This window comes from Chenopodium album, chromosome 3, assembly GCF_948465745.1.
Source record: "Chenopodium album chromosome 3, dcCheAlbu1.1, whole genome shotgun sequence".
NCBI lineage: Eukaryota > Viridiplantae > Streptophyta > Magnoliopsida > Caryophyllales > Amaranthaceae > Chenopodium > Chenopodium album.
In genome coordinates, this window is record NC_137836.1 from 83,648,857 (window position 1) to 83,665,190 (window position 16,334).

Sequence of the window (16,334 nt, forward strand, 5' to 3'; positions counted from 1 at the left end):
TAACCCGTTTTAACCCGAAAAAACCCAACCTACTGTTCACCCGACCCGAATGAAACCCGACCTATTATTAACCCGGCCCAAAGCCGATAAGAAGTATGACCCGACGTGACCCGACTCAAGCATGACCCAACCCAAACTCGACCCGCATAGGTGATGGAATTATTCCGAATTAACCCGACCACTTTTACCGACCCAAACCCAACCTGTTTACCCAAATTGACAGCTCTACCCGAAACCTCCAAAATTTCTCAAAAAGCGTGGATATTAGCGTTGGGACTTTTTTCATTCGGAAATAAAAAATGCAGAAATGTTTACCATGGTTTCTTATATCCTTCGGGAGTCCAATTGGCTGGGTGAGACCATCAAATTTGCCTTGAAACGACCAATTTACCAGTTTACAACTTGTACCGATTTCATTAACTCAAGCCTACCATGAACATTTATGATAACATATAATGATCATATATGGTTCCAAACGGCATTATATGACCCCGAGATGCATCCCCTAAAATCTCAGATTTTTTCAACACCGGGCCCTGAAACATTGGAAATTTAAAAAAACCAGTGGATATTAGCCTTCAATTTTGGAATTTTTTTACTTTTTTTGCCCGGAAATAAAAATTGCCGAAATGTTTACCATGATCATATTACCATCCGAAGTCCAATTAACTGGGTGGAACCATCAAATTTGCCTTTAAATGACCAATTTACCGGTTTACAACTTGCACTGATTACATTAATTCATGCCAATCACGAACATTTATGACAACATATAATGATCATATATGGTTCTAAATGGCATTATATATATGAACCCGAGATTTATCCCATAAATTCTCATTGCTTTTCGACACCAGGCCCTTAAACATTCGAATGTCTAAAAAAACGTGGATAGCCTTCAATTTTGGAATTTTTTTGACTTTTTTTCTCCCGGAAATAAAAATTGCTGAAATGTTTACCATGGTCCCTAATACCCTCCGAGAGTTCAATTGGCTGGGTGGAACCATCCAATTTGCCTTTAAACGGCCAATTGACAGGGTTACAACTTGCACCAATTTCATTAACTCAAGCCCACCACGAACATTTATGACAACAAATAATTATCATATATGGTTCCAAACGACATTATATGAACCCGATATGTATTCCCTAAAATCTCATGTCTTTTCGTCACTGGGTCCCGAAACCTTCAAAATTTCTCAAAAAACGTGGATATTAGCCTTCAATTTTGGAACTCTTTCACTTTTTTTCCTAGAAATAAAAATTGCCGAAATTTTAACTTACTCCTTAATACCCTCTGGTAGTCCAATTGGTTGGGTGAAATCATCCAATTTGCCTTTAAACGACCAATTTACCGGTTTACAACTTGCACTGATTTCATTAACTCAGGCCAAACACGAACATTTATGACAAAAATAATGATCACATAAGGTTCCAAACGACATTATCCCGAGATGTATTCCCTGGATTTTTGAGACTTTTAGACACCGCGCCCCGAATACTCCAAAATTTTTCAAAAAGGTAGATATAAGGATTAAATTTTGGAATATCTTGAGTTTTTTTCGCCCTGAAATAAAAATTGCTGAAATGTTTACCATGGTCCCTAATACACTCCGGGATTCCAATTGGATGGGTGGAACCATCTAATTTGCCTTTAAACGGCCAATTTATCGGTTTATACGTTGCATCGATTTCATTAACTCAAGCCAACCACAAACACTTATGACAAGAAATAATGATCATATATGGTTCCAAATGACATTATCTAACCCCGAGATGTATCCCCGGCCCTAAAATTTCAAGACTTTTCAACACCGGGCCATGAAAACTCCAAAATTTCTCAAAAAAAGTGGATATCAGACTTCAATTTTGGAACTTTTTGACTTTTTTTCGCCCGAAAATAAAAATTGCCGAAATGTTTACCATGGTCTCTAATACTCTCCGGGAGTACAATTAAATGGGTGGAACCATCCAATTTACCTTTTAACGGCCAATTTACCGATTTACAACTTGCACTGATTTCATTAACATAAGCATACTACGAACATTTATGACAACATATAATAATCATATATGGTTCTAAACGGCATTATATGACCCCGAGATTGATCTTCAAGAATTTCAAGACTTTTCGACACCGTGCCTCGAAACCTCGAAAATTTCACAAAATGCGTGGATATTAGACTTCAATTTTGGAATATTTTAACTTTTTTTATCTCGAAAATAAAAATTGACGAAATGTTTACAATGGTACCCAATACCATCTGGGAGTCCAACTGGCTAAGTGCAACCATCCAATTTTCCTTTAAACAGTCAATTTATCGGTTTACAACTTGCACCGATTTCATTAATTTAAGCCTACAACGAACATTTATGACAAAAAATAATGATCATATATGGTTCCAAACGACATTATATGACCCCAAAATGTATTCCCTAAAATTTCAAAACTTTTCGACACTAGGTCCGAAACCATCAAAATATCTCAAAAAACATGGATATTAGCCTTCAATTTTGAAACTTTTTGACTTTTTTTTCGCCCGCAAATAAAAATTGCCGAAATTTTTACCATAGTCCTTAATACCCTCCGGGAGTCCTATTGGTTGGGTGGAATCATCCAATTTACCATTAAACGAACAATTTACCGGTTTACAACTTGCACTGATTTCATTAACTCAAGCCTAACACGAACATTTATGACAACATATAATGGTCATTTATGGTTTCAAACGGCATTATATGACTCCGAGATAAATCCCCTAAAATCTAATTTCTTTTCGACACCGGTCCCCTAAACCTACGAAATTTTTCAAAAAGCGTGGATATTAGCCTTTAATTTTGGAATTTTTTTACTTTTTTTTCACCTGGAAATTAAAATTGCCAAAATATTTACCATGGTCCTAAATATCATCCGGGAGTCCAATTGGGTGGATGGAACCATCCAATTTGCCTTTAGACGACCAATTTACCGGTTTACAACTTGCAGCGATTTATTAACTCAACCCTACCACGAACATTTATGACACCATTTAATTATTACATATGATTTCAAACGGTATTATCACTAGTAGAATAAACTTGATGGGCAGCCACAAATGGCAAGCGGTTATTGAATTCCGCTTGCCAAAATGTAAATGGCAAGCGGTTTTGGATGAACCGCTTGTCAAAATGCCAATGGCAAGCGGTTTTGGATGAATTGCTTACCAAAATGTAAATGGCAAGCGGTTTGAGCATTGAACCGCTTGCCATTTGGTCAAAAAAATCCTAGAAAATTAAAACCCACTAGCTCACGGTCTCATCTTCTCTCTCCTCCGTCCCCTTTCCCCTCATTTTCACGCTCTCTCTCCTCTGATCTATCCCCTCATTTTTTCTCTCTCCTCTAATTTTCACGCTCTCTCTCCTCTTTCTCCCCTCCATTACGCCTCAGTTCTCTCTCCTCTATCTCCCCTCCATCCTCCATCTTCTTCTCTTTCTTCTCTTATCTCCTTTCTCAGCCTCCCTTCTTTCCTTTCTCACGCCTCACCACAACGAAGAACGACGAACACATATCTCACGCCTCACCACAACGACGAACGACGAACGCCTCAGTACCCAACAACGAGAATGAAGAAAACGTTTGGGTTCAGTTTTCCGGCTCGGCGTTAGGGTTCAGATCGCTGCTTCTCAAGTCATATCTCACTTGATTTTCCGGTATTTCATTAAATTTTTAGCTAATTTTCAAGGTTTTGCATATTTATGTTTGTGTATAATTTAAGATCTGAACCCGGTATGTTTGTGTATAATTTTGAGTTTTTAGCTTTAAAATTTTGTTGTTTATAATTTAAGATCTGAACCCCGTATGTTTGTGTATAATTTTCGAGTTTTTAGCTTTAAAATTTTGTTGTTTATAATTTAAGATCTGAATTTTTTTTTTTTTTTACACAAAAGATCTGAAATTAAGTTAATAGTTATTGTTGTTTATTTTTTCAATTTATTGTTTGGTAGATACGGTGAATCGGGATAGGGTGGTGATGGTAATACGGGTTAAGGTGGTTGGTGGTGGCGGCTGGTGGTGCGCACGACTGGTGGTGTGCACGGCTGGTGAACAAGAGCAGCATCAGTTTTAATATGCTTGTTTTTTTTTTATATATGAAAATGTAATATTACAACAATTAATTAATAAAATTATTAATGTTTTTGCATATATTATGTTTGTGTTTCAATTTAATTGAAAAAACTAAAAAATAATTTTTTATTTTTTATTTTTTATACCCATAATGGGCAGCGGTTTGGCGCCAAAACCGCTGCACTTTCACTACAAATGGCAAGCGGTTCAGAACCGCTTGCCATTTAAAAGGCTAATGGCAAGCCCCCCAATGGCATGCGGTTCAAAACCGCTTCCCATTAGGGGGTTTGAACCGCTTGCTATTACGTTTACTCTACTAGTGTATATAACCCTAAGATAAATCTCTTAAATTTTCAAGGCTTTTCGACACCAGGCCTCGAAATTTCCAAAATTTCTCAAAAAGCTTGGATCTTAGCCTTCAATTTTGGAATATTTTGACTATTTTTTTTGCTCGGTAATAAAAATTGCTGAAATGTTTACCATGGTCCCTAATACCCTGCGGGAGTCCAATTGACTGGGTGAAACCATCCAATTGTCCTTTAAACGGCCCATTTACCGGTTTACAACTTGCACCGATTTCATTAAATCAAGCCTACACAAACATTTATGACAACATATAATGATCATATACGGATCTAAACGTCATTATACGACCCCGAGATGTATCCCCTAAAATTTCAAGGCTTTTCGACACCTCCAAAATTTCTGAAAAAGCGTGGATCTTAGCTTTCAAATTTGGAATTTTATGAATTTTTTTCGTCCGGAAATAAAAATTGCCAAAATTTTTACCATGATCCCTAATACCCTCTCCCACTCCAATTGGGTGGGTGTATCCATCCAATTTGCCTTTAAACGACCAATTTACCTGTTTACAAATTGCACCGATTTCATTAAATCAAGCCTATCACAAACATTTATGACAACATATAATGATCATAAATGGTTCCAAACGGCATTATATAACCCTGAGGTGTATCCCCTAAAATTTTAAGGCTTTTCGACACCGGACTTGAAACCTCCAAAATTTCTCAAAAAGCGTGGATTTTAGCCTTTACTTTTGGAATTTTTTACTTTTTATCGTTCGAAAATAAAAAATTACTGAAACGTTAACCATGTTCCCTAATACCCTTCAGGAGTCCAAATGGGGAACCATCTAATTTGCCTTTAAACGACCAATTTACCGGTTTACAACTTGCACTGATTTCATTAACTGAAGCCTACCACGAACATCTATGACAACATATAATGATCATATATGGTTCCAAACGGCATTATATGACCCCCAAATGTTCCCTCAAGACTTTGCGACACCGAGCCTCGAAACCTCCAAAATTTCTCAAAAAGCGTGGACATTAGCTTTCAATTTTGGAAAATTTTGACTTTTTTTCGCCCGAAAAATTGTCGAAATGTTTATCATGGTCCCTAATATCCTCCGAGCTCCGGGAGTCCGATGGGTGGGTGGAACCATCCCATTTGCCTTTAAACGACCAATTTACCAGTTTACAACTTGCATCGATTTACCGGTTTACTACGGCCAATTTAATTATCTTGCACCGAACCTGACTTGAACCGAAATTGATCAAAACCCGCTTTAACCCGTCAAAACCTGAATTTAATTCGACTTGTTACTAACCTGTCCTGAATTCAACCCTTATGGATCTAATAATTATAAAGCCCATAGTATGATGATGGGTTGTATAACACAAAGCCCACTCTTAAGTACAAAAAAACAACACATCTGATCTTACATTCTTAGTTTTTAACTTCTTACTATTATTGATCGATTAACAGAAGTATAAATCAAATTAGTGTGATTAGTATTCTCCCTAAACCCTAATACCAATACTACGATGATGGGTTGTCGCAAGAAATCGTACAAAAATATGACAAAATTTGATGAAGCACGCTCTAAAAGAACGTCCAATTCTATGGAGAATAAAAGACTTCTTCGACAGCAAAGATTTATGGGTAAGCGCTTAAAGTCTTTCGATGGAGACATTACTTCTCAACTTACGCTGGACAAACAGGTAAAAACCACATACCAAGTTCTAGTCATAGCAAAAATTTCATCTTTTTCTTAAATAAGCTTTATTTGAGCATGCTTTAATTTCATGTTGTTGATCTAAGTTGTTTATTATTCGATTCTTGATTTTGTTAAATTATGTAGTACGTCACTTTTTTTTTTTTTTTTTTTTTTTTTTTTTTTTTTTCTTTTTTTTTTTATGTTGATTCGTGTTTGGATGAATTGTTTGATCAACCGATACATTGAGGCAAATTCAATAAAATTCGACATGATATGTTAGTGTGTGCACAATTGTGGCGTACATAGGTTAATATAGTTAATGTGGAATAGACCTACACAGGTAAGTAGTATTTGAGCAAATTAATAATTTAGGGTCGAAGTAGTGTCGAACTAAAAAGAATTGAAATAGGTACAAATGTACAATGTCTATTTCTTTATGAAAATGAGCCTTATTTGCAGATCGAGCTAGCTTTATTTGAAAATAAGGTTAATTTCATAGTATTAATTCTTTTTATTCTGTTTTTCAAGATGATGAATGTGCAATCAGGAACAAATAATGACATGGGTTTCCTATTAATGAACGATCAAACAGTTGATTATATACTATGTTGCAAATGTGGTACTTCAATCCCTCCAAATAACACGAACATGTGTGTGAATTGTCTGTCATTGGAGACTCGAATAACAGATAGTCTACCAAGCCGTGTTAGTATTGTACATTGCCCGAATTGTAAGAGTTACTTGCAGCCACCAACAACTTGGTTAAAAGCTGAATTAGAGTCCAAGGAGTTGCTATTAATTTGTCTCAGAAGACTGAGGAAATTGATTGATTATCGACTTATTGATGCAAAATTTGTGTACTCGGAACCTCATGCTAAAAGGATTAAGTTGAGGCTTAAAGTTCAAAGATCTGTTCTTAATCAAGTATATGTTGAGAAGTTACATGACATCGAGTATGTTATTGTGGATCAAAGGTGTCAATCTTGTATGCCTTTAAACCCCGATTATTGTGAAGCTGTTGTGCAAACAAGGCAATATGTCCCTCACATGCGCACATTCTTGTACTTGGAGGACCTTATTGTCAAGCATCAAGTAGCCATTTCAGCAGTGAAAATCAAGCGAGTAGAGCATGGTCTTGATTTCTTCTTTGCTAAGAAGCGCGATGCTGTAAAGTTCCTTGACTTCTTGTGTAGTGTTGTCTCTATTGAACCGCAAAATAAGTCTCACAAGCAGATATTGTCCCAAGACACAAAAAGCAATATCTCTCGATATAGATTTAACATTGCTGCTGTTATAAGCCCAATTTGCCGTGATGATCTTGTTTATCTCTCGCCTAAACTTTCTTCCAGACTCGGACAGATTGGCCCCCTTGCGGTTTGTATGAAAGTGAGGAGGACTATCACTTTGTTGAATCCATTCACATTGAAGTATTGTTTAATCGATAGTGATCAATATTGGAGAGAACCTTTCGAACCTTTACTAACTAGCGATCAGCTAGTAGAGTATATTGTGTTGGACGTTGTGATTGCTTCAGCTCAAGTTGATAATAACAGATGCCTGAAATGTACACTAGCTGATGTAGAAATTGCTAGGGTGTCGGATTTTGGAAAGAATGACAGAATCATTTCTGTAAGAACACATCTTGGACATCTTTTGAAACCCGGAGATTGTGCTCTTGGCTATGACCTTTTTGGATCGAACTTTAACAATAGTGAGGCGGAGGAAAGGAAAGAGCTGTTGCCAGACGCGATTTTAATAAAGAAAATGTGCACAGAAAAACAGAAGAGAAAGACTTCAAAAGGTTGTTCAAGTGAAGAGGGGACTAAGACTAATGATGATTCAGAGTACCATCAGTTTCTGAGAGATTTGGAGACTGATCCAGAGAAAAGATTTAGAATATCCTTGCATAATAGTAGTGCAAATGAAGATTGTTCACATGATATGGAGTCTACTGCAGCTGCTGGGGATTTCGTGTCGTCCAACCAATTGGAAAATGTATTTGCTGATCTAGTGTTGAGTGATACTGATGATGATGATGCTTGTATTACTTATACAAAGTTATGATGCTAATGAATGAACATCTTTAAGGAAATATATATCATATAGCATGTTGTTTGATTGCCATGTCTAAGTATATATTGTATATGAGTATATGTTATGGTTCAGCTCATATGTAGAACTTTTTCCCTAATTGAATTTAAGCCTACTTGCTGTACAATTAATAATAAATTGATCTAAAAAAGATGTTTATATGCTTCTTAATTCTTATCTAAGCTCGTGTCTTTGTTTATTTCATCACATAATTACTGGATTAAGTGGAAACTTGTTATGGTTTCAAAAAAAAAAAAAAGAAAAAATGATAGTGTGGAAACTCAAAAGAACAAATATAAGAAAATGAAGCGTATATTTAGAAATGAAAGGAGTAAAAAGTCATTTAAGATCCTTAATATTTTCTACTATGGAGTATAACGTGACAACTGACATTGTGCACTCTGTACAATTTTACAACGATAAAAGAAAAATAAAATAGGATGATAGGCACACCAAGAGTGGAGGTGTCAAAATTGAACCGGCTTGAAGAAAAATCCATTTGTTTTAATTTGAACTGTAATCGATCCGATTAAATTCGAGAAATTTGATACCCAAACTCAATATGTAACCGACCTAGCAGAACTCATCAACCCAAATCTAAATTTGACCCGATCTAAACTTAACCCGACTTGAACTCAAACCACACCGGTTTGATCTGACTTGAACTCAATATGAACCAAAGTTAACTGACAAATACTAGATTTAATTCGATCTGTTTTGATCTGGCCTGTTCACATTTACTTAATTTCAGTTCAGTTTCAGCTCCAATCAGCTAGTTCAGTTCAGTTCAGCTCCAATCAGTTCAGTTCAGTTCCGTCCCTATATCCCTCTCTCATAAAATATTTAGTTCAGTTCAGTTTAGCTCCAATCAGTTCTGTTAAGTTCCAATCAGTTCTGTAAATGTGATCATGCCCTTAATTCGATCATGCCCTTAAGAGTGAGAAGTTTGGGGAAATTGAACAGTATGACAGTGCGCGGCCCTCGGGTTGGGTGCTATTTGCGGTCATGCCACTGACTGTTGACTTCCTTTTCTTCCACCTGAGCTTTGTATTTTCATGAATTCACTTTTTCTCTCTCTTCCTACTATTGTCCTCTCATTTTCCCTCTGTTGCTCTCATTCTTTCATTGAAGGTCGCGTCGATTGAAGCAATTAGTAATTTTCTTCCAACACCTCCGACGTTTTAGCCAATCGAATTTAATTTGAGGTTTAATTATTCTTCAACTGTAGCGTGTAATCGAAGGTAATCGGTAGGTTTATACCGATGGCGGCTGAAGCTTTGTGTGCGATCTGTAATCAAGTGCCCCATAACGCTTTGAAGCTAGTTTGCTCGAACATACATTGTGCTAGATATGTGTGCGGTACGAGTGAAAATCGAAAGTGTTGCGCTGTTGTGTTTTCTAGAGCTTTGTCATTCGGGTTTTGGAATTGATTTCAGGAGAGGTTGGAATTTGGTGTGTGCGGAAGAAATGGGTGTGATGGAGTGTTGATTGGTGAGGTTTTTGAAGAAGTTGAACAGCATGTTAAAGATGTTTGGGATCTGTCGAGACGACGGTGCGATCCGATCCATCTTTCACACACATGCAATTTTGTTGGCAATAATATAGAGATTGAGACTCACTTGTTACAGCATGAGCCCCCGCTTGGAAATAATTACAACACATTGAGAATTCAGCGAAATGGTGATGACATCAACTCGGATTGTACTGATGATAATATGCAAGGTGTAAATGATGATGATGAAGAAGAAGAGGTTGCAGGGCCACATATTCACTTGGCAACTGATGATGAACGATCTGATGATGAATTTTGAGAATCAACAATTTGATCATTAGTACTCCAGTTTTATCTATGCTTTTTGATCGTTGGATTTCAGGTTTCTTTTTAACAACTTTTTTCTTTACCGTAATATTTTTAATTAGACTCTTTAATTGTTTATGTTTACAGTATTATATATTACTAGTACCACTTTACCAGTATTATGTATTAACACAACAGTACTAAGAATATATGTTAAAATTAAAGAATGAGATACAATCATACAACAATCTTTACATAGAGCAATCACATAATTGAAATAGTAATTCCATTTTTGCAGTCCTTTCAATCAAAATATCATTATGCTAACAATTTGCCAAATAACAACATTGAGTCCACCAAGACTTTCAGGCAATTTTAAAGAGATTTTTTTTTAATCAATCCTTTCTTCAAGCCTTAAGCCTACACGGCTACAGTGTACACAAATTACTAATGCACCTAAGCTTTAGCATCTTATCATCGAGACTTGGCCTTGCGCTTACTGTCATTCTGAAGCTAGCTTGTCCTGCTTGATAACTTTACCTAGCTGCAATGAATAGGCAGCTAAAATCATTCAAATCTCTAAGGAAATGTGAATTACACAAATGATAGATGTATCATGTTTGTGGTGTTATCAGGATATAGACCGAATCAGATTATGAAAAGGAGGAAAATGTTAGGGTACACAACAATCAAACTATCATAGGATTCATACAAGAGACGTAAGCTAAATATGACTTGGTTACAGACTTGCAGCTCACTGGTCTTTTCATAATATACTTCATGTACAAGGAAAAAAAAGAGTGATAGTTGTTTTCCATAATCTAAGGCATTTAGCCCTTTGCCAGTATGCTAAAGCCTAGACAAGAGCATTAAAATCACTAAGACATACTTATATGCATCCTTTATGTTTGAACGACATGGTCCATCTCCAAACAAAAAATACAAAGGAATTAAGATACACTGCTATGAAGTTCATTCAATAGGTATATGTGGTATAGGGTAGAGATGGTGGCAAGGGATAGCATTGGGGACGGCAAATTGGCGATGACAAGGGGAAGATATTCTGAGCGAAAACTCAACGTTATAGATCACATTTGGAACAACATGGTGGGAAAACAACTCAAGTGTTCCCCCACAATCTCAAGATTGGGGTTTCATAGTAGATCAAGCATCGCATGCAAGGGCTAAACACAGAGGCACACAGCTGTATTCTGTTTTTGTAAGACAGCACAATCTTCCAGTAAGCCCAACAATGGGAATGTAGATATTTACACTGCTAAGTGCTAACAAAAAAAATTCATGGATAGGATCAAGTGATCAAAAATCAATTTTTTTGCATATACCTTAGAGGCCACAAATTTTCATAATAGATCGTTTTTTTTTGTTCCAGCTTCACATACCTTAAGAGGCCACAATTTTTCCTACAACTATATTGTAATGTTTATAAACATTCAAATCTCACTTTCATTTTTTTCATGTCCAAGCAATTCCAACAAAGGTTTTGACCACTCAAAACTCTTGTCAACCAAACACCCAAAAAAATTTCATTGAAGCACTCCATATAAAGTTCTACATCTTCATAAAGGATTTAAAAGTATAAATGCTTCCATATAATGCTAAAAGTTTATAATAAACCTGTTAATGACAACATAATTTAATGTTACTAACCAAATGTATATAGTTGTCAGATCACGATCAAAGCTTCCTTAATTTATCAAGAAGAGCTAAAGTGGAATCATCTATCGGTCTCTTCTCAACAAAATGTTCACCATCTCTTGTATAACACGATGATTCCTTTGTTAGATCAATCTCCGAGTTCCCAGCATCACATGACATCTTAGTGCTCCAAAACTACAATAAAACCAATATAATCATACTCTAAGAAAGCATATGGTTTAAAATAACTATAAAAATCTAAGACCAACATGATAACAATTCAATTACCATAGGTAAATAAAGTGATCCAACATCAATAAGTTTCTCCCCATGTGAAGACCAGATCCGAACAACACTCTCGAAAATATTTTTAGGACTAGCCCGAGTTAAGAAAAACCTAAAAGAGGGGAAAAAAATAAAACACACACAAGGAAGATAAATGAATCCATCCTCATTTGAAAATGCACCTACTAATTAATTTGTCAAATTCATTAAAAAAAAATAAAAATACTACATACCTGCCACTACCATCCCATCTAAGATCCATAGCTATGAAGTATACAAGGGCCAACAGGTGATGATTTTTAATATCATAAAAGTATAATTCTCCGGAACCATTTAACGGTCCTTGCATCACCATATAGTGACCATTTGGAGACCAATGAAGAAAATGAGCAATCATACCATTTAATGTTTCTATCCTGTGCCTCAAATATTTTCCATCTTCCTGTATTGTGTAAAAGTTTATTGTGGTTTGCCCCACCTCATTAGCTCCACGAGTAACTGCAAATTGCTTCCCGTTTCCTTCCCAAGCAAAATCAATATAATCAAGACGAGGACTAATGAACTCGGCCTTTCCAGATTTCAAGCTAATAAGAAAAATCTTTTTGTAATTTGTCCCACTACATATACAAGCAAGATATTCCCCAGCACTTTGCCACAAAAGCTTGTAACCTTCAACTCTCTCCCAAGAATAACCATACAATTTCTTACCACTGCATATATCAACAATTTTCAACTGCAAAATTAAATAATTGTTTATAAGCATATTATGCACAAGGAATAAGATATTCGATATAAGCAGACAATACATATGAAATTCTATAGCTTCTTTTCCACTTACATATGAATTGCCAAAAACTGCTAGTATTGATGCAGAAGGTGACCAATCAAACTCCTGTACTTGCTTAAACATCAGATGTTTAAGACGAGAAAATGTTTTGGTTTCATAGATAATCACAGAGCTGGATACTCGGACAGCAAAGTAGTTATCATTGTAATCCCATCTGTAGAAGCATTAGGAATATTCATCATATATAAATAAACAACCAACTCAATGGAAATAAAATAAATGGACTCACTTAAGGTAATCTTTAACTGAAGCAAAATAAGTTTCTGGAGAGCTGCTTCCACAAAAACTTATTCTGATGTTTCCAGTCTTTGCCTCCCAAACTTCTAGCTTCACATCCTAAGAAGTCATTCCAAGACCACACAATCAACGTCCGGTCATCATTCTTATGAAAAAAGGAAATAAATGCTGCAACATAATATTGGAAACTAGATTACTCACCGGTTGGTTTTCCGACACCCAGTACAAGAGAGATATATAATTTTCCTTTGGAGAAAACACAGCAGCACCAACCTACAAAATTAGTCAAATTGTCAATGCTGCCAAAAAAAACTTTAAAAAAATTACAAGCAGTAATGAAAAAGGAATACCAGTCCACCCGCAGGAAACACAATTTCCTGAAAAGGAGGTTCAGTATGCAAGACACACAATTCTTTTTCTCCAAGACACAACAAATAAGACCCAAGAGGAGACCAACCTATAGCCTTCAAATTCTTCAACTGCAATGAATTAAAGTTCATTAATTGCAAGATAAATACATTTTAATGTAAAGAGTATACAAAACAAGATAGTTCATTCATAGCTTCCATAAAAAATCACATCAAGTACATCTTGGTTAATAGAATACAATGGAGCAAGTCAACAAAGCATAATAAAACGATAATACACATTCAAGGAGCTTGGTAAGGGAGATAGTGATACACAGAGATATTCATGATATGATACATGGGGAAAAAAAAAAAAAAAAAAAAAAAAGCTACACATAGAAACTTACATTGAAAGAGTGATAAAGCAAGGGCTGAAATGCATCAGAATCATCATCATAAGTATAGATTCTGACAGCACCTTCATCCAGAATTGAATAGTATCGCTTCATGCTCCTACTTGACCCTGGGAAAAATTTTCATTCAACAACTACAAAGCCTGAGTCCTAAATTAGAAATATTTGCACAGTTAAACATATTGCATCACGAAATTTTGAAACAATCTATTGGAATTTCCCCAATCTATTCCACATTCACTACCATGGTAATGGAATCCCATCCCATACATGTGAATTTCTTCATGATTTTCCATTATAAGGGTATAGAGAATTAGAGATAACCTTACAAATTTACACATTGTTTCATTATTATTATCGCGATTGTTTCATTACAAATTTACACATTGTTTCATTAGTAGTGACATAAACTATCTTTCACAAATTTACACATTGTGTCATTACCATTATCGCGATTGTTTCATTACAAATTTACACATTGTTTCATTAGTAGTGACATAAACTATCTTTCACAAATTTACACATTGTTTCATTACCATTATCGCGATTTATAACAGTCCACCAAACGTGTCGTTTATGATTATGCAAACATATAATCATATATACAGTCTCATTCAAAAGTAATAACTTTTATTAATTCGAGTGCAAACCCCCATTAAAGGAAAGTTCTTTAGCCATTCTCCCTCTATTTCTTCAATGACTGTATTCGATAAAGAAAAATCAACAAAAACTCCCTCTATCCCAAATTCAAGTGCAACATTCAATTTTTTTTTTATTAATTTAATAAACTGATCATCAAATAAAATACAGTACATAATTTAATAAGTTGAGCATCATCAAATTAGAAACTATATAAAACGAAATATTTCACTCGATATCAGGCCCATTGACGTCAATTTTCATGATTTCGAATAATTAGCACATAAGTTGACTCGATTATCAAAGTAGGCTCGAATAAATTCTTCGAGTATTTAAAACCAATAGTTCAATAATCTAACCTAGAAGAACCCTAAAATTGACTATATACAGGAAATTTAAATCAACGATTGTGAAATTTATATTGGATGTTTTTTTAATTTAGAAAAACATCTTACCTCAACAGCAGCTTCAATGGAGAATTCAGACTGCGCTGCGATGGAGGAGAGAGAGGGTTGAGCGCAACTGTGAAATACGAGTAGATACAAATGGGGGAAAAAGAAAAGAGAAAATATTTTATTTTTTTGATTTCAGAAAAAAGAAAATATTGTCAAAAGTTGACGTGATTCGGAAATTTTATTGTATTCGTACTAGGATGCAATATGTATCCGTGATTCCGTGCCAAAGCTAAAGTGCTACTCTATAAGTAAATACTACCTCCGTTACAGTGAAAATAGTATAGTGCACCCGGGTGCACCATGCGCATGGTGCACCCGGAAAGAACATTAGGCTTATTTTAAAGAACATGAGAAAAAAAAAAGAACATACGAGTGTTTGAAAAAGAACATGCTAGTATTTGAAAAAGAACATGCATAATAGTGTTCAACACAAGAACATATTTGTGTTTGACAAAGAACATGACCTCCGAAAAGAACATTAGACATATTTTAAAGAACATGGAATAAAAAGAACATGTTAGTGTTTGAAAAAGAACAAGTCAGTGTTTGAAAAAGAACATGCATAATAGTGTTCAACAAAAGAACATGTTTGTGTTTGACAAAGAACATGACCTCCGAAAAGAACATTAGGCATATTTTAAAGAACATGGAATAAAAAGAACATGTTAGTGTTTGAAAAAGAACAAGCTAGTGTTTGAAAAATTAACCTTGCATTGCTTGGTTATCTTCCAGTTGGCTTCAATTCATTACTATTCTTCTTTCTCCTCTAATTGTTATTTTTTGAACAACTTGTACTTTGTAGCTTTAATTATTACTTTTTAAAAAAAAAAACTCCAAATTCACAAAATTAAACACTTTGACTTTAAAATTATTGACGAAAAACAATTTGCATGTACAAAATTTATACTTATATTTTACTTGAATCCACCATTTGTTTAAGTTTGAAGGTTGAATTGTTGAAATAAGTTCAATTTTTTTCTTGGGTTTCACTTTGAAGATGAACAATTTTGTTATTTTGAAATTTTTTTGAAAAATAGAAAAAGATAGAGAGAAAAGTTATGGAGAGAGAAAATGAGTACTTTGGAAATGATTTTTACCCAAATTCATTGAAATTCTTAAATGAAAACGATTGTGTAAAGGAGAGTAAAAATTGGCAGCAAAAAAGAGAGTGATAGGAAGGGAAAGAGGAGTGAGAAATTGCAGGAGAAGAGAGTGGTGGATTTGCAATTGCAAGAAAATAAAAACATGTTCATTTTTTACCCATGTTCTTTTAAATATACTAAATGTTCTTTTGGGTGCACCATGCGCATGGTGCACCCGGGTGCACCAACCACAAATTACCGTTACAGGTTGTGTAACGGAGATAGTAATAAATTATGTTTGGTTCGGAAAATGGAAACAGAGTAAAAAGGAAACAAATAAGAGGGGGGGGGGGTAA

General features: G+C 35.1%; 1 protein-coding gene and 1 pseudogene across 1 annotated transcript; one reads left to right on the forward strand and one right to left on the reverse strand.

Annotated features, from left to right (window-relative positions):
• Positions 1-5,955: 5,955 nt before the first annotated feature.
• Positions 5,956-8,192, forward strand: LOC145625542 (uncharacterized; annotated as a pseudogene).
• Positions 8,193-10,215: 2,023 nt separating this feature from the next.
• LOC145620599 (uncharacterized) lies at positions 10,216-15,028 on the reverse strand. Its single transcript, XM_081675302.1, has 10 exons — positions 14,897-15,028; positions 13,797-13,912; positions 13,393-13,521; positions 13,244-13,315; positions 13,035-13,141; positions 12,797-12,959; positions 12,192-12,691; positions 11,962-12,070; positions 11,686-11,868; positions 10,216-10,561 (listed from the first exon to the last, which is right to left on the reverse strand). Exons 2-9 carry the CDS (start codon positions 13,896-13,898, stop codon positions 11,713-11,715), a joined length of 1,338 nt encoding a protein of 445 aa, XP_081531428.1. The 5' UTR covers positions 13,899-13,912; positions 14,897-15,028; the 3' UTR covers positions 10,216-10,561; positions 11,686-11,712.
• Between the last annotated feature and the right edge of the window lie 1,306 nt (positions 15,029-16,334).